Here is a 22378-nt window from a genome sequence, read left to right on the forward strand (position 1 = left end):
GAAAAAAAAATTCCAGGCTAACATCACCTTAAGGCTGCAGTGGCCACGCTCTTCTCCCTGCAGAGGCAGGACCTGCTGTTTTGATCACTGAGGCAGGAGGCCCACATCGCTGCCCCTCTCCAACACTGCAGTCAGGTGTTTGCAAGTCCCTGGGGTTCTTCACCAGCTCCTTTTCTGATTCTCCAGAGATTGGTTGGGGGTGGAAGTTATCCCAAATTTCTTTAAGATGCCCTCTAGGCAGCCAGTGTGAGGCTGAGCATCTGTGGGGTCCAGGGATCCAAAATCTCTGCTTCAGGACTCTTGCCCATTGGGAATCAGTGACCTCCAGATTTTTTTTTTTTTTTTACTTAAAGGGGAGGTACACTATACACTCCCTCCTACTGGGAGAAAGGAGGCCCGATGCCTAGCTACCCACCCTCACTCCTTCTCGTCCTCATCCAGTTCGATGGCTTTAAGATTCCACTCAGTTGACAAATACGCCTGTGCACCAAGTGTGTGCCCGGCAGTTTTTCTAGACACTGGACAGAGAGCAGAGAAGATAAACAGTAGGTCCCCTGTCATGGAGCTTATCATCTAGGACACAAGATGGAAAATCTGAGATCCAATGGGTAACGTCAGGTCCGTGGGTGATAAATACTATGATAAAGGGAAAAACAGGTGAAAAAGAGAGTTATTGGAATGTGGGGATGGCAAAGCTGCTGTTTTAGGTGGTTGGAGGTCAGGCCACTCTATGGATGTGACCCACCCCTCACCAAGAGATTCTGATTCACTGGAGCTGAGTGAAGTGAATTGGTTGTATGATGATAACTCGCCAATTCTGGCCTCCAGAGCTTATCTCTACAGAGACCCTGAGTCATATGCAACTGCCTCCTGATCACTCCCTCCGGATGTCTCAGGACACCTCACACTCACCATGCCTGGTCCCATCTCCTGAAGCCCCCTAGCTCCAGCACACGCAGACCCTTCCTTGTCTTTCCCATCTCAGTTGATGGCACCACCTTCACATATGCTCTTCACAAAATACTGTGAATCCACACCACACACACACACACACACTCTTCCCCCTCCCTAGAGTATCCACTTGATCTTGATCCAGATCCATCCGGCCCTCTCACCTGTGCTCCCCTCATAAGCTTCTCACTGCTTCCTCTATTTCCATTCTTCCCATCAAAGTCGGCTTGGGCTGAAGTCAAACTAAGTTACCTTTGCCGGTTTTTCTTTGCTACCTCAAGTCGCACAATGTCACCTCCAAAACCCTGTAGGTTCTCACCCCTTTCTACCTCTCCAGCTTCATCGCCTCCCTCCCTCCCTCCAGTCACTGAGAATGACTTCCAGTTCCACTGGTCATCTGAGGGCCTTCCCTGCTACATGTCTACACACACCCGAACCCTGAACGGAGACCAGAACTCAGCCTGGAACATAGTAGTCCTGTGTTCAGTCAATGTCACTCTGAGCCTCAGTTTCCTCATCCAGAAAATGGAGATAATAGCACCAGTTTTTAAAAATTTATTTATTTTTTATTAAAAGATAATTGCTTTACAGAAAGCACCGGTTTTTAAAGGTGAAGATTCCTGATTGCCTCCTGCAGAAAAACACCTCTAGCAACTTAGGCAGAGAATGACTCTACTAGAAGGCTGGTAGAGAATTATTAGGGCGAGACGGGCCTGAGAGCAGGCTTAGACCAGGAAGGAGGGGTGCTGGGCAGCTGGGGCACAGGCAAGGGCAGCTGGTCCAGGCACCATGGCCACTGGCAGCAGACTCTGGATGCTACTGCAGGCCCCAGCAGAAGGAATTCTGACCTGACCTGGTGTCTGCGTATCACCTGCTCCTTAGGTGTATGTCCAGACTTCACATGGGGGCAGGTCAAATATTTACCTGAACTTTGAGTTTCTTATTGAGAGTGAAGCCCAGTTTCTCATCGAGATTTTCACGATGGGGACATCCTCAAATATGAGGTGGGGGGAAGTTCAGGTTCTCAATTGTTCTTCTCCCTGGCGATGTTCATCATACAAGGCCATGGGAAAGTTGGGAGAATTGAGAAAACAAACGAATCACTGATTCTTAAACATTTCCCTAAAGGCAGAAGGGATGGAAGGTATCCTGGTCAGGAGGTTCAGGCAGGAAGGAGCTTGAGGTCGTAAGCTCGTGTTAACACTTATTCAATAAACTCCTGCAAGTTACCAGGCCTTCTTCTCAGCACTGGGGAAAAAAATTCAGTGAACAGAGGACAAGATACCTCTACTTTGTGGATCTATATTCTAGAGTTTATCTTTGAAGCCTCATGTTTTCCATGAAAGCAAACGTGGGATATTGCATTCCTTTCTATAATACCCCATAATAATGTACTCTTAACATATCAGACTTGTTTCAATACAAAAGTAACGACTTCCTACGAATGGGCTGGTGGCTGAGCCATGCTATTTGCTTGAAGATGCAGAAAACGGAGTCTTTATGTGCCTATAGTTAAGCACATTGTGGTTGACACATGAACAAAACTGGATCTGAGTTCGTGTGATGGGGAGTAAAAACCTGGGGAGCCAAGACCCTGTGGGAGAGGGTCAGAGGGTCAGAGAGATGATGGAGGGTTCTGGGGTCCTGCCAGCCTCTGACAAGGTCCGGGAACAGAGTGTTCAGGAAGCACTTCCTGCCTGGTGTAGCAGAAAGCACAGCAGGCTCTCTTTTAAGGGTTTTGCATAAGCAGTGGTCCCGCACTAGCAGTGGGAGTGTGCCTGGGGGCAGTGGTCGGGCTGATGGGCAGAGCACTGGAGGGATTTATGGAAACAGATGCTGGTTGGAGTTGGAGGGTGAGGAGATGGGCTTGAACTAAGCTCCCCCACCCCCACCACTTCTGCATCCCTGGTCAGAAGCAGACCCAGAAAAGACCAACTTGGCAAACACTCACCAGCCCAGCCTGGCCCCAGAAGAGACCTTGGATGACAGCTCACAGGTTCTGTCTGCTGAGAAAGGGGCCCTGAGGACTTGGGCTGCAGCGGGGCTGCTGTGGACACAACAGTTACAAGAGGTCGTATGTGTCATGCTCACTGCAGGTCGGGCTCTGCTGTGGATTCATTTGTTCCTTCCAGCAGCCCCTGAGCTATGCACTCAGTGTCCCCATTTTCACAGGCACAGAGAGGTCAACCGATCATGATTAGAGATGTTTAGGTGTCAGAGCTGAGATTTGAACCCAGTCATGTGGGTTTAGGACCTTAAAATCTGCTTGGATTTGATTTGTACCTTAGACCCAAAGGGAGAGAGTGGCCAATATGCTTTTCAGTGCCAACAGACTGACTCGGTGACAAAACCTCCATTTCATTCATCTTCAGGGCTATTATTAATGTCATCCCCACTGTACAGATGATGATTCTGAGGCTCAGAGAGTGTGTTATGTTTTTTGCTCAAGTTCACACAGTTGCTTCCTGTCAGAGCCCAGATTTGAATATAGGTCTGTCTCCCTGCAAAGCTCAGCAAGTCATACGCAGAAAAGGAAAAACGTGTTAATCGCTCCGTCATGTTTGACTCTTTGCGACCCCACAGACTGTAGCCCCGCCAGGCTCCTTCTGTCCATGGAATTGTCCAGGCAAGAATACTAGAGTGGGCAGCCATTTCCTTCTCCAGAAGATCTTCCCAACCCAGGGATAAAACATGAGTCTCCTGCATTGCAGGAAGATTCTTTACCATCTGAGCCGCCAAGGAAGCCCCAACAGGTAACAGAACCGCAGTAAGTGCTGAGCCCCTTCCCTCTTGTCTTGGGTCCAGGATTCATCTCCGGGCTCCCGTGTGTCCTGGTCTGGCTCTAGTGCTCCACCCAGAGGTCCTGTGGCCGAGTTCCCATCCCAGCCAGACCACTTCCTGTTGGCAAGTCAGCCAGAACACGACAGAGAGGGTCCAGACCCTCGGGAGGGACTGACTGGAGCCTGGCCTGAATCTCCTCGGCCCATCAGTCTTCCTAGAGACTTTTCCACAGAACAGCCACACACACAAGGGTCACAAGGATTGGCAGTCGATGCCTGGCTCCCGAGTAGGTGCCTGAGGCCACCCGAGAGCAGAGTCCCTTTTCTCTCCACTCAAAGGTGGACTATGGAAGGTTGATTCTGTGATTTTTCCAAGAAACTGGGCAGAGAATGGGAACATCTGTGCACAGGGCTATGTTCTGGATGCGGCTCAGGACACAGTCTGGAGGACGTCATCTGGAGTCACCCTGCCTGGGGGAGGCTCTGACAGGCCTTCGAGAAGGGAGATTCTGGCCGCTGCCCCAGGAGACAGGGAGCCCAGGGCAGGCAGGGAGCAAGAGAAGGGCTTGAGGCTTGGGCAACAGGAGGTCTTTTACATCACCTGTGTGTGCTGAAGGGCTTGGGGAGTCCCTAGCCACTCAGCAAGGGGGACTGGGGACCACAGCTCCCCTTCCCCAGACCCCTGGACCAAGGTGCCTCCCTTCTGCCTGCTTTGGAGACAGGCCTGTGCGGGCGTCTCTCAGCTCCTCCTGCAGCCTATCCATCAAGGCTGCAGGGAGCATGGAGACCGTCTGCCAACTATCCCTCCCCTGACCCTTCTTCTCCAGTTGGTATATTTTTCAAAAATAAATTTTATTTTTTTAAGAAGGGAATCTTTACATGGTTCCAAATAAAAATATTCTGAAAAAGCCATATTCTGAAAAACCTCACTTCTACCTGTGGCTCCATCCACTCTCTCCTCAGTTTCCCTCCCCAACCCGGACCAGGTAACTATTCCCGTGCACTCAGGGGAGTCCTTCCTGTGCTTCTTGATGCAAGTCAAGCACATACAGCTATATTTAATATTATTTCCCCTCATTTTTATTATATAAAATATAGTATGCTCCATGTTGACTTATGTCTTAGCTATCTCTATTTCATGTCTCCTGGAGATATTTCCCTGTCACTGTTGCAGAGTATCCCTCTTGCACTATATCATGTTTATTAATCCACATCCTAAAGATGAACACCTGGGTTATTTTCAATCTTTTCTATCTTACTTTTGAATTTGATCTTGAGTGGGAGCTTGATTTATGCCAGACTGCTCTGATCAGGAGAAGGTAAATGGGGAGAGGTGGTCAGGACACAGGAAATGAGAAAAGCAAGGATGACCGGGAAAGGGGCAAAAGGTAGAAAAATGTAGAAGAAATGAGAGAAGCAAGAGAAAGAAGGAAAACAGAATGTGGGCAACCACACAAGATAAGAAGGAGACAGAGCAGAAGGAGGGAAGGAAATAGAAACTAGAGTGAGGTGAGTGGAGAAGTATGCGAGGAGGGAGAGAGGAGAGCCAGGAAGAGGCCATCAGAGGATGTCAGAGCTCGGTGAGGATACCTCCTGTGAGCAGGGGGGTCAGGAACACTGGGCTGGACCTCAGTCCCTACAGAAACCTGGCGGGTCCAGTACACCAGGTCAGCCACGTAAATCAGCAGGTTGACGGCTGTTGGGATGGCCACAGCCAGTCGCTGGTCTCAGAAGCACATGTCGTAGTTGAGCCCACTGATGCAGCCCATATCACTGGACTGCTGGGGCTGTCTGCCAAGCTCCTCATTGAACTGGTAGAGCGGCCAGAGGACCAGAGCGCTGACATAGAGCAGGACGGAGAGCAGGCTGAGCACAAGCTGGAAGAGGGGGAAGGGCCCGGGCAGCCTGTATTCCCATTCGCCCAGGTTCAGCAGGATGGCCAGGCTGCTGGGATGAGGCAGATGGAGTACACGGCCACACTCCACTCCAGCGCTGGCTGGTGCAGGTACAGGGAGGTGTTGCTGATGAAGGCGAAGATGAAACCAGCCATAAAGGTCTCCAGCACCTTCAGCAGGCCTGGCATGGTGAGCGCATAGCAGGAGGTCTCTTTGAACCCGTAGGTGGTCCGCATGCAGGCTACTTACATGGCACACAGCACAGATGTGACAGAGGAGAACCTAGAGGCAGTGACGGCCTGGTCCCGGTAAGGACCATCAGGCAGGACCTGCACAAAGGCGACAGAGTAGGTGATGGGGGCCGAGAGACAGAGGAGGGTGGTGCAACAGGTGTAGGTGACAGAGAAGCGGCACCGGAAGAAAGGAAAGCAGGACGAGGGCCCACATAGTCGACTATGGCGATGATGAGGGTCACAACGAAGCAGACGCACCAGAAGGACATGGACCAGTTACCTGGGGCCCCTCTTCAAATGCCCATGTCAGCCACCAGAGAGAAGGCCACGCAGGTGGGGAAGAGCTGTGGCGGGTGGAGGCAGAGACAGCAGCACGTGACCTCCAAGAAGCCCCTGTCTCAGATGTCACCCCAGTGCACATGGTGTTGCGATGGTCTGGCTGGTGGTGGATCGAGTCAGCCACCTGGAACAGGCTCAGAGCCCTGTGACGGCTGAGGCTCAGGATCTGTGGAGCTGGAACCAATGGCTCAGATACTTGGGTAACAACACAGCTGCTCCAGAATGGTTCTCCCACCCATCACCCTCAGCCTTATCAGGAGACTGTCATCCCTAAATCTCACAGCCATGTTTGGTCTGGCCCCAAACCATGAACATCTGGGGCCTCTTGTGCTGATACCATTATCTTTTGGGGTTGTTAAAGTAGAATCATCCTTACGTACAATCTGAAATCTTCAAGTCTCTCAAAATTGAAAACGATTTCTTAAAATTTCATTTGGTAGCAGAATGTACATGAGACAATTCATGGTCTCACGGTTCTCTGTCTCCCCCTCAGAGAGGACCCAGAAGGCCCTGGCCCCCTAATGCAAGCTTGGTTTGCTCCAGATTAGGGGCACAAACCAGTTTGTACTGGAGGTAGCCCCGAGGATTTGTTTTGCTTTTCTTCATGACGTTTTCTGGAAGACAGGGTGTAGAATCAGTGTTGTTTCTTCCCGAAGGGTTTGGAAGCTGCAGTGGTTTAATTTCACAAGAAAACCCAGGTTTCCTGCTCCTTTGGAACCTCAGGAGACCTGGTATCACCAGGCTGTGTGCCCTTGGGGTGGGGGGAGTAGCTGGAGGTGAGCAGCAGCTACAGCCTCTTTCAGTTCAGTTCAGTCGCTCAGTCGTGTCCGACTCTTTGCGACCCCGTGAGTCGCAGCACGCAAGGCCTCCCTGTCCATCACCAACTCCTGGAATTCACTCAAACTCACGTCCATCGAGTCAGTGATGCCATCCAGCCATCTCATCCTCTGTCCTCTCCTTCTCCTCCTGCCCCTAATCCCTCCCAGCATCAGGGTGTTTTCCAATGAGTCAACCCTTCACATGAGTTGGCCAAAGTATTGGAGTTTCAGCTTTAGCATCATTTCTTCCAAAGAACACCCAGGGCTAATCTCCTTTAGAATGGACTGGTTGGATTTCCTTGCAGTCCAAGGGACTCTCAAGTGTCTTCTCCAACACCACAGTTCAAAAGCATCAATTCTTCAGCGCTCAGCTATCTTCAGAGTCCAACTCTCACATCCATACATGACCACTGGAAAAACCATAGCCTTGACTAGATGGACCTTTGTTGGCAAAGTAATGTCTCTGCTTTTCAATATGCTATCTAGGTTGGTCATAACCCTCCTTCCAAGGAGTAAGTGTCTTTTAATTTCATGGCTGCAGTCACCATCTGCAGTGATTTTGGAACCCCCCAAAATAAACTCTGACACTGTTTCCACTGTTTCCCTATCTATTTCCCATGAAGTGATGGGATCAGATGCCATGATCTTCGTTTTCTGAATGTTGAGCTTTAAGCCAACTTTTTCACTCTCCTCTTTCACTTTCATCAAGAGGCTTTTTAGTTCTTCACTTACTGCCATAAGGGTGGTGTCATCTGCATATCTGAGGTTATTGATATTTCTCCCAGCAATCTTGATTCCAGCTTGTGCTTCATCCAGCCCAGTGTTTCTCATGATGTACTCTGGCCTTTTTATACTTTTCCATTTATATCTTTGTGTAGTTTTTTATATTCCTCTTATTCTCCTGTATAATCTACATAAACAGGTCTATGATCATCTCACGTGTGCCCATTTCCCCCTCTTTGGTATGGCCAGGATTCCTGCCTATTCACAGGAGAAACCATCCCTTCATCCAGGGAGCATCTGTGTTATCAACGTCTCGTACAGCCTTCAACACATGTCACAAGCTTTGAAACTGTATTTAGACACGTGCTTGCATACATGCACACATGCCTGTAGGGAGTATCTGTATCTTCTTTTTTTCTGTTTTGTAAACAGAAGACCGTGTCATGCACAGGGTATCTTGTTTTCCACCACCCCTGGCAGGTGCAGCTGGTCCTCTCCAAGGGCCCTAGTCTTCTCCATCCCCTTTACATATTTCCTTCCCTCCTGGCTTCCTCCTGGCTTCCTCCCGGCTCCTGTGGGCATTTGGACTGACCCCCCTTCTCTAGATTAGTGGACCCTCCCCTGTGAGTCTCAGACACTGAGACAAGGGGTCCTGGGATCCATGTGACCACCATACTCTAGAGCAAGAGGTTGGCAAGCTTTTCTGGAAACTTAAAAAAAATATGACTAATAGTATATTTTTCATTTCTGGAAATTTGTTTTGTTCTGCTAGGGCTACTGCGGCAAATTATCATAAGCCCGATGGCTTAAAACCACAGAAACGTATTCTGTCACAGTTCTGGAGGCCAGCGTTGTGAAACAAGGTGTCAGCAGGGCTGCTCTGCCTCTGATGCCCCAGGCAGGGGCCCTCCTTGTCTCTTTTAGCCTCTGGAGGCACCTTGGCCTGTGGCTGTGTTACTGAGCTCAGGCTTGTCTACTCAATCCTCAAGAAGCCAAACACTGAGAGACGAGTGTCGGGCTTTGTCTGGGACGAGGTGCCGCTCCTCTGCTGTGAACACAATCATCACCCACGTCTGTGCATCAGCCCATGTTGGGCGGTGGGTTAAAAAAAATACCAATGAATGTTTCCACCATTTTTTGTGGATCAACTTGCAGGATGGTTTTTTCCAGTTTAGCAGGTCTACGTTGAGAAGGAGATCATATGTCCAATAACAGTCACAGACTTTTCTCCTGCACTGAAACCTCCTGCAGGGAATTGTCTTAGTGGAAATCCACCCCCACTGCCCGCCCCCGCCTCCCCACTCCACGCCATTAGGGATGCACTCTGGCCAAACTGAGTGACCTGTCAGGTCTTAAAGGGAGAGACTACTTCAGAACCCCTTTCTTCTTCAAGCAGTGGTGACACTAAGGCTGTGCCCCGCCAACACACTAGAACCCCTCCTCCTTCTGGAGACTGGAGTTGCGGGGGAGGGGGAGGGGGCGCAGAGCAGGGCAGCCCCTGCCTGGGGCATCATAGGAATCACAGAGGTCGGGGCTGGATTCAGTTCCCTAAGAAGCTGACCCCTCTTCTCCCTCCTTGCCTGCAGCCTCCTCTGTGAACGCGACAGGCTTCTCATAGTTTAGTTTCCTTTTTGCCTGTAATTTAGTGCCTTTGTTGGAAGAATCCTAATTATGGAGTAACAGGAAGACCTGCGCATGGAGTTCCCTCCCACTTCCAGATCTTGAAAAAAGAGCTCCACCTGCAAAATACTGGAATAATTTAGAGCTCCATGCAGGGACCTACACTCTTCACGACTGAAAACATACATGGGCCAGGTTGTATTGAAAGCAGAAAACCATTTTTTTCTTGATTACTGGGCCATACCTCCAGTTTTGCCCATCTGCCAAGATGCGTGCCAGTGGACTTGTAGAAGCGATGGCTGTAGATCCCCTCCCCCCACTTCACTGGCTCATCCAGAACAGATTTAAAGCAAACAAGCAATTCTTCCTTGGGAAGAGAGTGGTACAGAGTCACAAACACGCCATTTCCTACTTCTGCAGTGTCCAACTGGCCCCAGAGTTTCAAAGAGCAAAGAACACACCCAAACAGGTGAGAAGGGGGGCTCCTGGGACCCACACCCCTCTACTCACTCAGTCAAGAGCTTGGTGCTCCTTCAGAGGCCGGATTCCTTCTCTTAACAGAAAGTGAAAGCACACTGTGAGCAAGGTGTGGGGAGGGACAGGGCAAGTTCCTGAAACTAGCAGTTCGGCAGCTGCTGGAAAAGACCTATAGATCCTCACTGGGACTAGCTGGCACTCCACTCCTCGCTGGGACTAGCTGGCACTCTTCCCAGTGGCACTCTGCTCCTTGCTCCAGGAAGAAAGGGAGGGGCTGGAGACATGGGGACCTGACCCCTGCCTGGATGCTCATTGTCCCCAAGTCAGGCCCAGCTGCTTGTCGCTGAAGAAGCCAATACAGAGAGCTAAGTCTTGGGTTTAAGAAAAACAGCTTTATCTTACGGAAGCCGGAAGAGGGTGTTTCACTGCCCAGAAGAATCAACCCCCAGCACAGCAAGTCTCAGCTGGGATTTATACGAGGAGGGAAACCTAAGGGGCCGCAGGCTGTGTGCCAGGGGTGCGCTGTGCTTCTATTTTGGGAGACCCCTGGGCCACCTTGCTGGATTGAGAAGGTGAGTGTGGTCCTTACTTTGTTCAGATCAGCACATCATTTCTACTGGGTCAGTGGTCATATATTTTCTAGAGAAAAAGAACTGAGACAGAAACAGCGCTTAATTGGCAAAGCAAAACTGAAACCAGAACATCAAACTCTGTTTAAGTATTCATAAGCCTTTAGCTGAGAAACAGGCAAGGTTACAATCCGGTGCCGGTGACCTGCCTGACCACCATGCTCACCATGTGCCCGTCCTCAGGCCTGGACACCAAGCCCATCGTGGGCTTCCTCCTCCACTTGGGGCAGCTGCTCTCCACCTGTGTGCCCTTCTCGCTGGGGGCCAGTGAGGACACTCTGAAGGGGGACGTAATTAACTGGTGCATGTTCATCTGGTGCTTCTGCTTCATCGTGACCTTCACCATCTTCATAGGGGAGTTTTGTGGGCTCCGGTCCCGCCTCCCCTTCTCCTGGGATGGCTTTCTCTGTGCCCATGCCTTTTACTTCTTCATCTTCTGCGTCTCAATGTCCATCATCTTCGGCGCCACATACATCAAGTTCTTGCCTCCAAGCTCCACCCAAAACAGGGTCATCACTGCCACTGCATTCGCCTTCGTGGCAGCTGTACTCTATGCCACTGAAGCATTCTGCATCATATCCAGCCTGGAGGCATGGTCTGGTTCAAGCCAGCCTTCCCAGGCCTGCTCAGGAGGGCCAGAGAACTATGCTAACTGGTTCTTCATCACCGTCATCAACAGCCCCCACCAGTATCAGCATCAGCCAGCCCTAGTTCGTGGTGGTGGACTTCATATGCTTCCTCCTGGAACGAGCTATGAACTTCACAGTGAAGGGGTTTGATCGAGTCAAAGACAAAAAGCTCTGTTCCCTACCTGTGTCCTGTCTGAGCAGAGGGTGCTCACTGTGCTCCTCTGCCCTAGTGCTCTGTCAGCTCCACCAGTTCAACAGGAAGCTGGATGGGCAGCCCCAGCGGTCCAGTGACGTGAGCTGCAGCAACAGACGCACCTGCTTGGAGTGCGCCGGGGACCAGCGGCTGGCTGTGGCCGTCCTATCCAGCTGCTGCTTGATGTGGCTGACACTGAGTACCTGGCCTGTGAGGCTATTGTAGGCTATTGTAGGGACTAAAAATTCACTTTCTAAATGAGAGGTGTTCTTTACAGAGCTCTGACGTCCTCTGATGCCCTCTCCCTGGCTCCCCTCTCCCTCCTCACATCCTTCCCCATGCATCTCATTCTCTTTTCCATTCCTTCACTCCTTCTGCTGTCTTTGCCCTGTTTTGTGTGTTTGCTCACATTCTGTTTTGCCTTTCTCTTGCTGCCCTCATCTATTCTACACTTTCTGCTTTTTGCCCCTTTTCTGGTTATCCTTGGCTTTCCCATCTCCTGTGTCCTGACCACCTCTCCCCATTTTCCTTCTTCTGATCCATTAGGACCTGAGACCCTTTCCTTCTCTGCCCCACCTCCTAAGGTGCTGACTCCACCTCATACAGCCCTCTGTGCTGCTGTTCACACCCTGGGCCTCCGGAGGGGCCTCGTTGCCAAAGCAAGTCTGTCTGCCTGGGGGTGCCTTAGTTGGTGTGTGTGTGTTGGAAGGAGGTTGGGGTTGGGGGTGAGTACCAAGGGGTATGGCCCACTTTCTCCCAGGGGATGGGGTATACAGTCCACCACTCCTTTAAGTTAAACAGAAGTCTGTGCAGGTCAGTAACTTCCATTGGGTGGGGTTCTTGAAGCAGAGACCCTGGTCCCTAGGCCCCAGCTGGTGGTTGGCCCCGTCTGACATTGGCTCCAGAATTTTTCCAAGGTTACTGAAAACCCACTGCCAGCAGAGGCCATCTTAAAGGAAGCAAAGCCTGAATGTCTCCCCATCCCAACTACTCTCTGGGAATCAAAGTAGGACCTGGTGAATGAACCCCAGAGTCTTGAAGACACCTACCTGCAGAGTTGGTGAGGGACAGCGATGTGGCCCTTCCGCCTTAGGGATCAAAAACGCAGGTCCTGCCTCTGCAGGGAGAAGGGCATCGCCACTGCCAGCATTAAAGGTGATGTTAGCCCGGGTGTTATATTTTTCTTAACTTTTATTGTCTCAAGGGCAAAAATTACTGGTTGACTATATTTTTCCAAGTTTCTTTTCAAAACTTGTTGATGGGTGGTGTTGGATGGGCGGGCACTCCTGATGCCACAGTCGAGGAAACTGTGTTGCTTGAGTTTGTGTTGCACAGACATGTGTTTCTATGTGTCAGCTGTTTTCTGATGCTGCCTCCTGCTTCTCCAGGACTCACACGTAATATGATCTAAATAAATGTAAATCCACATGGATTTTTTAAATTGTCTGGAATTTCTGGATACCATCAACCTTGCTATCAATCATAGATGACGCCTTGCCCTTTGTCTTACAACTGTAATGCTCTTTTTTAACCTCAATACAAAGATAAAAGAAAAAACCCACAAACCTGACATACGCTAATTGCCCCCAAATTTTCTCTGAGCTGGGAAGGATGGAGCAGATTTTTATTCTCACCCAAATGCTCATCTCTGGGAGCCCTTCCCAACGTCTCCACACTCCCACATTTCCCCGGGCCCGGGGGGCATGGCCCAGTCCAAGACAAAAAGCAGTTGTGTCCCCAACACTAGACTTTCTGTCCCCTTAGCTCTTAAAGGACCCGAGCCCAGTTGACTGTATGTAACGGTGTGTCCCTGCGAGCACGCCCAGCACGTGTTTGTCTGTGTATGTGCCTGTGCGTCTGTGCTCACAGGTGCATTTGGACCAGCAGCCTTTATAATAACTGGCGGACAGGAAGCCACCAGTATTGTGTTTAGTCTCCTTTCTCAGCCACAAACCCCAGAGCCCAGCGTCCTGGAGTCACCGGGACTGGAGGAGTCAGGCATCAGAGCTGTGGCGGCTGGTGGTGGGGGAAGCAGGGGAAGGCCCCCTGCTGCTGCCCCTTGCTCCTGTACTGGGAGGAAGCATGAGCTCTTCACCCACAGGCTGGTGGGGTGGATGGGGAAGGCTCAGGACATGTTTCCCATGGCAGGCAAATCTTAAGAAGCAATGAAATAAAATTCATTTTTTAAGGTAAGACAAGAAAAATTTAAACATAGTTTGTCTCTCCCTCTTGTGACCTCCTCCCTGCCCTAAAGTGTGCAGTGTGCGTCTGCAGTGTCAACCAGACCTCCCGACGGGCACAAACACCTGACCCAATAGAGAGATCTGTTTCCGTTCTTCTAACCCCAGCCTTGTGATGTTATATGACACTGCCTCCTATGACCTTAGTAATGTCACTAGCCATATTACTCGCAGTCTACCACTTTACAAGAGTGTTGTTTCTTGCGTTAACAAATGTGTCATTGAGCCTCTGATAAACATGATGATGACCAGGTGACCTTACAGTTTTATAAGATCCATGACTTGAAATATGGGAAGAAGCAACAGGAGGGAACCATTTCTGAAGCCTGACAGACAAGTAAGACAATTGTTCCAGGGGATTTGGGTCCTGTTACCAGAACTAGAAGAAGAATTGCACATCGAGTGGCCAATCAGTGGGATCCTCACCTGACCTGGGAAAATTCCTCCCAAACCTTGACTGAGATTAAGATGGAAACAAATAGATTGTGGGATAAAGAATGTTGCCCACCACCCAGTTCTACAAGAATCAAGTCACTAGCTGCTGCAATTCACTGATCTACAATCCACCGTGAAAAGAAGTCATGAGAAAGGTCAAGATTGTACTTTGTACTCTGAGAAAACTGGCGAACCTGCCCTCACATCCCTAGATATTTTCAGGAGACTTTGCTTTGAACCCAGTTTCCTGCATCTGTCCATGCTTAGGAAGCACTAAAAGCATGAACCATGATATCTGTTCTTCCTGAGTGAAGTAACCTTCTACCAGGACGTGGGCTGGTTTCATGTCCTTCCTCAAATCATATAAACACTCACCTCCAACCCTGATCTCCTCAAAACAGCTCTTGGAGCTTCTTGAGAGACTGTCTCCCCAGTTAAACTTCTCAGGTTGGTTCCAATAAAGTTTCCAATTCTTTCTTCGGTTGTCTGACTTTTGGCTAATTTTTTACCCACAAAAGCAAGTATGCATTGACCTCTGCAAGTCTTAGTGCAGAAACCTCAGATTCTTATGTTTTGCTAAATCAAATTGAATACAACCCTGGGACCTAACTTCCTGAGAGGATGGCAATGACTCTGTGCTTCAGTAAAAGAATTGTCCAGGTTGGGCTCACCTGAGGGCCTTGCTGTCCAAGCCTCGTGGTTCATGGGGGCAGCTAGTTAATTCCTCCTGTTCAGAGGTTAAGGGCCATTTGTCACAATTCCAAGGCTGCTCCAGTCCCCTCGCTGTGGCCCTCAAAAGAAAGAGTAATGATCCTGTATTTAGTCCAACCTTCTAGTCTTAGGGTATTCCCTGGTGGCTCAGATGGTAAAGAATCTTCGTGCAACGCAGGTCGACCTGAGTTTGATCTCTGGCTTGGCAAGATCCCCTGGAGACGGGTTGTCAACCACTCCAGTATTTTGCCTGGGAAATCTGACGGACAGAGGAGCCTGGTTGGCTGCAGTCCATGGGGTCACAAAGAGTCAGACATGACTGAGATACACTTAGTTTTCTCGTCATAGAGGAGGAACAGCTGGACCCCAGGGATGGCAGCACCTGTCCAGAGTCACCCTGTGTGTGGCAGAGTCAGAGTCAGGACCCAGGTGCCCTGTCCCCAGGCTGGCAGTCTGTCCACAATCGCACACTGCTTGTGACAAGTGTGGCAGCAGCATCCTCCAGGCTGGGATTCTGCCCTGTCCACCCTTGTTCTGCACAAACCTGCGCTGTCCCCCCGAGGATGGGGGACACTCGGCACTCACTGCTGCTGAGTCAGTTTCCTCATCTGCTAGAGGGGGGAGGGGTGCCAGAGACCCCTGGTCCCTCCCAGCCCCCCTCTCCCGGGGCACCTGGACTTGCCAGTCCTGGAGACTCAGAGGTGGAGATGGCAGCCGGCTCCCTCCCCTCTGGCCACCCTCTCTGCTTGCTTCCTCTTGGCTGCTGGGTCCTGTTTATTGGTCACATCCTTCCTGATTACACAGACCCTCCTTCCCCATGACCTCTGCTTGGTGGGGAACATGTTTCTCTTTCATAACATGAGTTTCCTTACTCACTTTCCAGGGGTCCAACTCTCCAGTGATTCTTGTCAAAAACACAAACTGCTTCCAGGCGCCCCCACATCAGAGGTCTCCAAGACTCCTTTGTTTCTGCACATTCTTGACTTTCCACTTCTTCAGAGTCCAACTCAGCAGCCCGAATGCTCTTGCCCTATTTAGGGAGCTTCTGTTTCCCTTAGGAAATGGAAATTCCTTCCTGCTGGGCATATAGAGAGCTGACCATAGCAGGGGAAGATGAAACAGAAGCCCAGAGTGAAGGGAGGCAGGTCTGGGTCTGCGACTGGATTCACAGTCACATCTGCTCTGACTCCAAAGCAGACAGGCTGGGGGAGGAGCTGAGAGATGCCCACACAGGCCTGTCTCCAAAGGCAGAGAGAAAGGAGGTGCCTTGGGTCCAGAGGTCTGGGGAGGGGGAGCTGGGGACCTGAAACCCACCCACTTGGTGACCAGGGCCTCCCCCAGCCCTTCAACACACACAGTTGATGGAGAAGACCTCCCAGTACCCAAACCTCAGGCCCTTCCCTTGCTCTCTGCCTGTCCTGGGCTCCCTGTCTCCTGGGGCAGTGGCCAGAGGCTCCCTCCTCAGCTGCCCCGAGCCTCCTCTGCACATGGTGACTCTAGCTGACTCCCTAGACTGTGGCCTGATCCACATCCAGAACAGAGCCCAGGCACAGATGTTCCCATTCTGAGGTCCTGGACCAGCTTCTTGGAAAAATCACAGAATCAGCCTTCCTCAGTCCTCCTCTGAGTGGGGAGAATTGGGGCCACTCCCTCCTGTGGTCTCAGGCACCTGGTTATCTCCCCGGCTGCCAGTGCAGACGGCCGATCATGCGGCCCTTGTCTGTGTGGTTGGCTCCTGTCTAAAGATGCCTGTCGGGAGGCAAGTGAGCTGAGAAGAAACAAGGGGGCTTTAATCAACCCCTGTGAAGTGTCTCCGTGCTCTCTCTGGACTTTTCTGGCTGGCTTGCCAACAGAAAGTAGTCTGGCTGAGATAGGGGTGCTGCTGTAGGACCTCTGGATGAGGTACTGCAGCCAGAGTGGGACAGACAGGAGCCAGGAGGTTATACCCGGATCGGAGAGAAGAGGGAAGGGGCTCAGCACTTCCTGAGGTTCTTTTACTTGCTGAGCTTTGGGGGGACAGATCTGTATTCAACCCAGGCTCTCTCAGAGAGTAACTGTGTGACCTTTAGGAAAAAAACATAACGTGCTCTCTGAGCCTCACTTTCATCATCTGTTAATGGGGATGACAATAATAATATCCCTGAAAATGAAATGAAATAGAGATAATAAGTCAGACTGGTGGTGTGTTTTGTTGCTCAGTCATGTCCAACTCTGTGCGACCCTTTGGGCTGTATCCCTCCAGGCTCCTCTGTCCAGGGGGATTTTCCAGGCAAGAATACTGAAGTAGGTTATCATGCCCTCCTTCAGGGGATCTTTCCGACCAAGGAATCGAACCCAGGTCTCCCACATTGTATGTGGATTCTTTACCAGGTGAGCCACAAAGGAAGCGCTGGACTGTTGGTGCTAAAAGCATATTGGCTGTTTTATCTTTCTGGAATACAAGGTGCAGATTAACGACACTCAGAGTATAAGATCCTGCACCCACATGACTGGGTTCAAAGCCCAGCGCTGCCACTTCCTACTTGTGTGACCTTGGTCTAGTTACCCGCTGTGTGTCTGTGTCTGTGGGGACGCTGAGTGCATAGTTCATGGACTGCTGGGAGGAGCAAAAACTCCAGAACAGTGGTTAACGTGCGTGTGTGCTGTGTGTGACACCTCTTTTAACTTTTCTGTCAATACCTGCCCTGTTGGCCCACGGCAAATGTTTCTTAAATGAACACAAGTGCTTCCAGCTCAGACTGTAGCCTGGGCCTATCAACTGGGATGTATTCCATCCCTGCTGCCTTTTGGTGAATATTTGAGAATCACTGAGTCGTGTTTTGTCCCATTTAATCCTAACAACACTTGACCTTCTGTGATGGATGTCTCCATGGAGGGAAATCACTGAAGACCTGACCTCATCACCATATTTGAGGACAATCCCATCATGTGTGCAACCTGGGGAGAGACTGGGCCTGACCCTCAATAAGAAAGAACAGGTATACATGGAAACAAAGACAGCCCAGAATTCCTTCTGCAGGGCCTGCAGCAGCATCCAGTGTGTGCTTCCAGTGGCCACGGTGCCTGGACCAAGTGCCCTTGGCTGTGAGCTGGCTGTCCAGCACCCTCATTTCTGGTCTGAGCCTGTTCTCAGGCTGGTCCCTCCCTCTAGCAGTTCTCCAAGCTACTCAGCATCCTGCCAGTACATTTGTTCTCTGCTTATGTTGCCAGAGATGTTCTCTGGAGGGTGCAGTTAACAGCCTTTATGACTAAAAGCAGGAGCTATTATCTCCATTTTCTGGATGAGCAACTGAGGCTTAGAGTAGCATAGCCTGAGCCCAGGACTACTGTGAGCCCGGCTGAGCTCAGGTCTCAGTTCAGGGTTGAGGGTCGTGTGTAGACAGATAAGGTGAAAGGCTCTGAGATGACCAAGAGAACTGGAAACAGTTGTCAATGGCTGGAGGGAGGAGAGGAGTCTGGAGAGGTAGAAAGGGGTCTGAGCTTGCAGGGCTTTGCAGGTGGGTGGTGTTGTGGAGTCTGTGTTCCATCCTAAGGGAGCAAACAGAAAACTTCAGACTATCATACTTTAACTTCACTCCAAACCAGTTTTGAGGGAAAGGATGGAAATAGAGGAAGCATCTAGAAGCTTATGGCAGGAGTACAGGTGAGGGGATGGATGGATCTGGACCAGGTGGTCGAGAGATGAAGAAGAGTGGGTGGGTTCAGCAGCATATTGTGAAGAGCATCTGTGAAGGTGGTGCCATTGGCTGAGATGGGAAAGATGAGGAAGGATCAGCGTGTCTTGGGAGTGGGGGACTGAGGAGGTGGGACTGGACATATGGAGTGTGATGTGTCCCGAGACATCCGGAGGGAGAGATCAGGAGGCGGGTGTATATGACTCTGGATCCCAGTAGAGATCAGCTCTGGAGACAGGAACTGGGGAGTTGTCCTCACTCGGCCTACACTCTTCTCTCAGTTTCTTCTTAAACGTCACACCCACGGAGCAGCCTTGCCCCTCAGCTGCCACAGGCACCCCAATAACTCCTCTCACCTGTGTTCCCTTTATCGTGGCGTTTATCACCCATGACTTGGTGTTATGTGTTGGTGTGCACGTCTCCTGTACTAGAGTGCAAGCTCCATGAGGATGGAACTCTTGCTTCTGTTCCCTGCTCTCTATCCAGTGTCTAGAATAGGGCCTGGCGCACACACACTTGGTGAACAAGAATATTTATTGATGAGTGGAATCTTAAAGTCATCGGACCGAATGAGGACAAAAAAGACTCCCAGAAAAGAGGTGGTCTGGGCCCAAGTCCTGAGCAAATGGTTCCTTCCTGCTGCTTATTCCCATATCTGTAGCTGTTGTTGTGGTTTAGATGCTAAGTCGCCTCTGACTCTTTGAGACCAATGGACTATAGCCCGCCAGTCTCCTCGGTCCATGGGGTTTTCCAGGCAAGAATACTGGAGTGGGTTGCCATTTCCTTCTCCAGGGCATCTTCCAGACCTAGGGATCAAACCCGAGTCTCCTGCATTAGCAGGCAGGTTCGTTCCCGCTGAGCCATGTGGGAACAGTCACTGCATTACAATCCCGGATCTGATAAACTATATATATATTATAGGAATCATTTCAAGAGGCCTAGTCACCAGTATTTTTCATCACAGACTTAATCACACATCTGTTACTACAAGAAACAAGGCAGGAACCTTTAAAAAAGGCAGAGCACAGCTAATACAGCTTGAGACTTAATCAGGTCCTAAGGAAGGTAGCAGTGCTGTCTTCTAAGGAGTTACTTGGCTTCCTCTAGAACATGTCACCCTTGTGGTGAAATGGGTGTTTCTTCCCGTGAAGAGGTCTGGTTTAGGCACAATGCAGATGAAATATGCACACGAGACGAGAGGGAAGAATCTGAAACAGACAGACCAAAAATGTTTAATGTTCAATTTAAATTTTTCTTGTCTTGTCTTAAAATAGGAATTTTATTTCATTGTTTCTTCAGAGTTTCCTGCCACAGGGACCACCTCCTGGAAGTCCTTGCCTTCCATCCATCCAGCCCCTGGGTGAAGATCACATGCTTCCTCCCAGGACAGGAGTGAGGGGCAGCAGGGGGGGGCCTTCCCCTCCCCTCCCCCGCGGCTCTGCTTGTCTGGCCCCTCTGGCCCTGGTGACACTAGGATGCTGGGCTCTGAGGCTCTGTGGCTGCGACTGGGAGAAGCCTTGTGGTGTATTTCTCATCACCAGTTACTATATAGGGCTGTTGGTGTCATTGCAGGGTGGCACATAAACTTTTATGCAGAGTACATCATGAGAAACGCTGAGCTGGAGGAAACAAGCTGAAATCAAGATTGCCGGGAGAAATATCAATCACCTCAGATATGCAGATGACACTACCCTTATGGCAGAAAATGAAGAACTAAAGACCCTCTTGATGAAAATGAAAGAGGAGAGTGAAAAAGTTCGCTTAAAACTGAACATTCCGAAAACTAAGATCATGGCGTCTGGTCCCATCACTTCATGGCAAATAGATGGGGAGACAGTGGAAACAGTGTCAGACTTTATTTTGGGGGGCTCCAAAATCACTGCAGATGGTGATTGCAGCCATGATATTAAAAGATGCTTGCTCCTTGGAAGGAAAGTTATGACCAACCTAGACAGCATATTAAAAAGCACAGACGTTACTTTGTCAACAAAGGTCCGTCTAGTCAAGGCTATGGTTTTTCCAGTGGTCATGTATGGATGTGAGAGTTGGCCTATAAAGAAAGCTGAGTGCCAAAAAATTGATGCTTTTGAACTGTGGTGTTGGAAGAGACTCTTGAGAGTGCCTTGGACTGCAAGGAGATCCAACCAGTCCATCCTAAAGGAAATCAGTCCTGGGTGTTCATTGGAAGGACTGATGTTGAAGCTGAAACTCCAATATTTTGGCCACCTGATGCGAAGAACTGACGCATTTTAAAAGACCCTGATGTTGGGAAAGATTGAAGGCAGGAAGAGAAGGGGGCGACAGAGGATGAGATGGTTAGATGGCATCACCGACTCAATGGAAATGAGTTTGGTAAACTCTGGGAGTTGGTGATGGACAGGGAGGCCTGGCATGCTGTGGTTGATAGGTTCACAGAGTTGGACACGACTGAGCGACTGAACTGACATGAGCACGCACACGTACACACACAGGTGCACTGAACATCCATACTGGTACACATCTTTAAAGAGAGGCCTTGAGGTGCTGTCATGGCCCCTTTAAGAGGTAGCGGGCAGGATGTTGACACTGGGGTGGGGCCCAGCCTCTTGCCTCACAGGCTGGGCCACATCCCTAGGCTCTGGTCCAGGTGGAGGTGGAGAGTCAGTGGGAGTGAGTCTCAAGAACATAGATTTGGGTGAGGGTGAAAACTGACTAGGACTCTTTTGAGTTCTAGGTATATATGGGATATTAGAATATGTGGATTTTGCTTTGTGGTTTTTGTTTCTTTTTTTTCCCCCCTTTCATCTTTATATGCATGCTAAGTGGCTTCGGTCATGTCCAGCTGTTAGTGACCCCATGGACTGTGGCCCACCCGGCTCCTCTGTCCATGGGATTCTCCAGGCAAGTGTACTGGAGTGGGTGGCCATGCCCTTCTCCAGGGGATCTACCTTACCCAGGGATCAATCTGGCATCTCTTGCATTGTCTCCTGCATTGCCCATGGATTCTTTATTGCTGAGCCTTTGAGGATGCTCTTTATCTTTATACTGAGATTAAAAGAACATTATGTATGTGAGAAAAAGTACAAGCCTTTTCCAGATGATTCACAGCAGGGGCTGCTGGAAACAAAAAGATCCAGAAGAAATTTTTTAATTATATATTTATTTTACCTGATTCCAGAAACTCAGAAAGCAGCAGCAGAAAGCAACAGGTACAAAGAAACACACACACGTGTGACCTCACACTCAAGCAATGCAATTCCTTTGATAATGGAAGCAGCAACAACCACCCCCAACCCCACCCCCAAACCACCTGCCTAAGAAATTCTGAAAAGAAATTTTCTCTTTCAGAACAAGTCACCCAATAAGTTTTGGCCTCCTGACCAGAAGATACAAAAAGAAAGAAAAAAATAATCGCAGGCTAACATCACCTTAAGGCTGCATTGGCCATGCTCTTCTCCCTGCAGAGGCAGGACCTTTTGTTTTGATCACTGAGGCAGGAGGCCCACATCGCTGCCGCTCACCAACACTGCAGACAGGTGTCTGCAAGTCCCTGGGCTTCTTCACCAGCTCCTTTTTTGATTCTCCAGAGATTGGTTGGGCATGGAAGTCATCCCAAATTCCTTTAAGATGCCTGTAAGGCTCGGAGAACCGCACTCTGAAAAGGACACTCAGGGACAGCCTCTAGTGGACTGACAAAGTCTATTATCCAATTGTGTAGTTTTATGATTTTCAGGGAACAGAGCATAAGACAGACTTGCACGTAGGCATTTCAGATAAACATCAAAGCATTTAAGCATAAAACACAGTTCCCACCACCCAAGCCATAACATAGCTTTGGCGAAACTCTAAAGGGAGTCTTATCACAAAACAACAGTCCTTGCTCTCAGAAACAGGTGGTCAGAAGGAAGCCTTCGAACGCCTCAAGGCCGGGCATATAACCCTTCATTATCCGTTCCCAGCCTCAGGCACTCGGTGAACGCTCATAATGCTGTGTTATGCTCATTCCACTTTCCAACCTTCATTAAGAGTGGAGCAAATACATTCTCAGTATT

General features: G+C 50.0%; 1 protein-coding gene and 1 pseudogene across 1 annotated transcript; one reads left to right on the plus strand and one right to left on the minus strand.

Moving 5' to 3' along the window:
- Positions 1–5230: 5230 nt before the first annotated feature.
- On the minus strand, positions 5231–6485 carry LOC128066983 (myeloid-associated differentiation marker-like; annotated as a pseudogene).
- Positions 6486–10623: 4138 nt separating this feature from the next.
- LOC128066984 (myeloid-associated differentiation marker-like) lies at positions 10624–11512 on the plus strand. Its single transcript, XM_052660112.1, has 2 exons — positions 10624–11182; positions 11325–11512. The coding sequence occupies exons 1-2, from the start codon at positions 10624–10626 to the stop codon at positions 11510–11512; spliced, it is 747 nt and encodes a 248-aa protein (XP_052516072.1).
- The last annotated feature ends 10866 nt before the right edge of the window (positions 11513–22378 follow it).

Source organism: Budorcas taxicolor, chromosome 21, assembly GCF_023091745.1.
Source record: "Budorcas taxicolor isolate Tak-1 chromosome 21, Takin1.1, whole genome shotgun sequence".
NCBI classification, from domain to species: Eukaryota; Metazoa; Chordata; class Mammalia; order Artiodactyla; family Bovidae; genus Budorcas; species Budorcas taxicolor.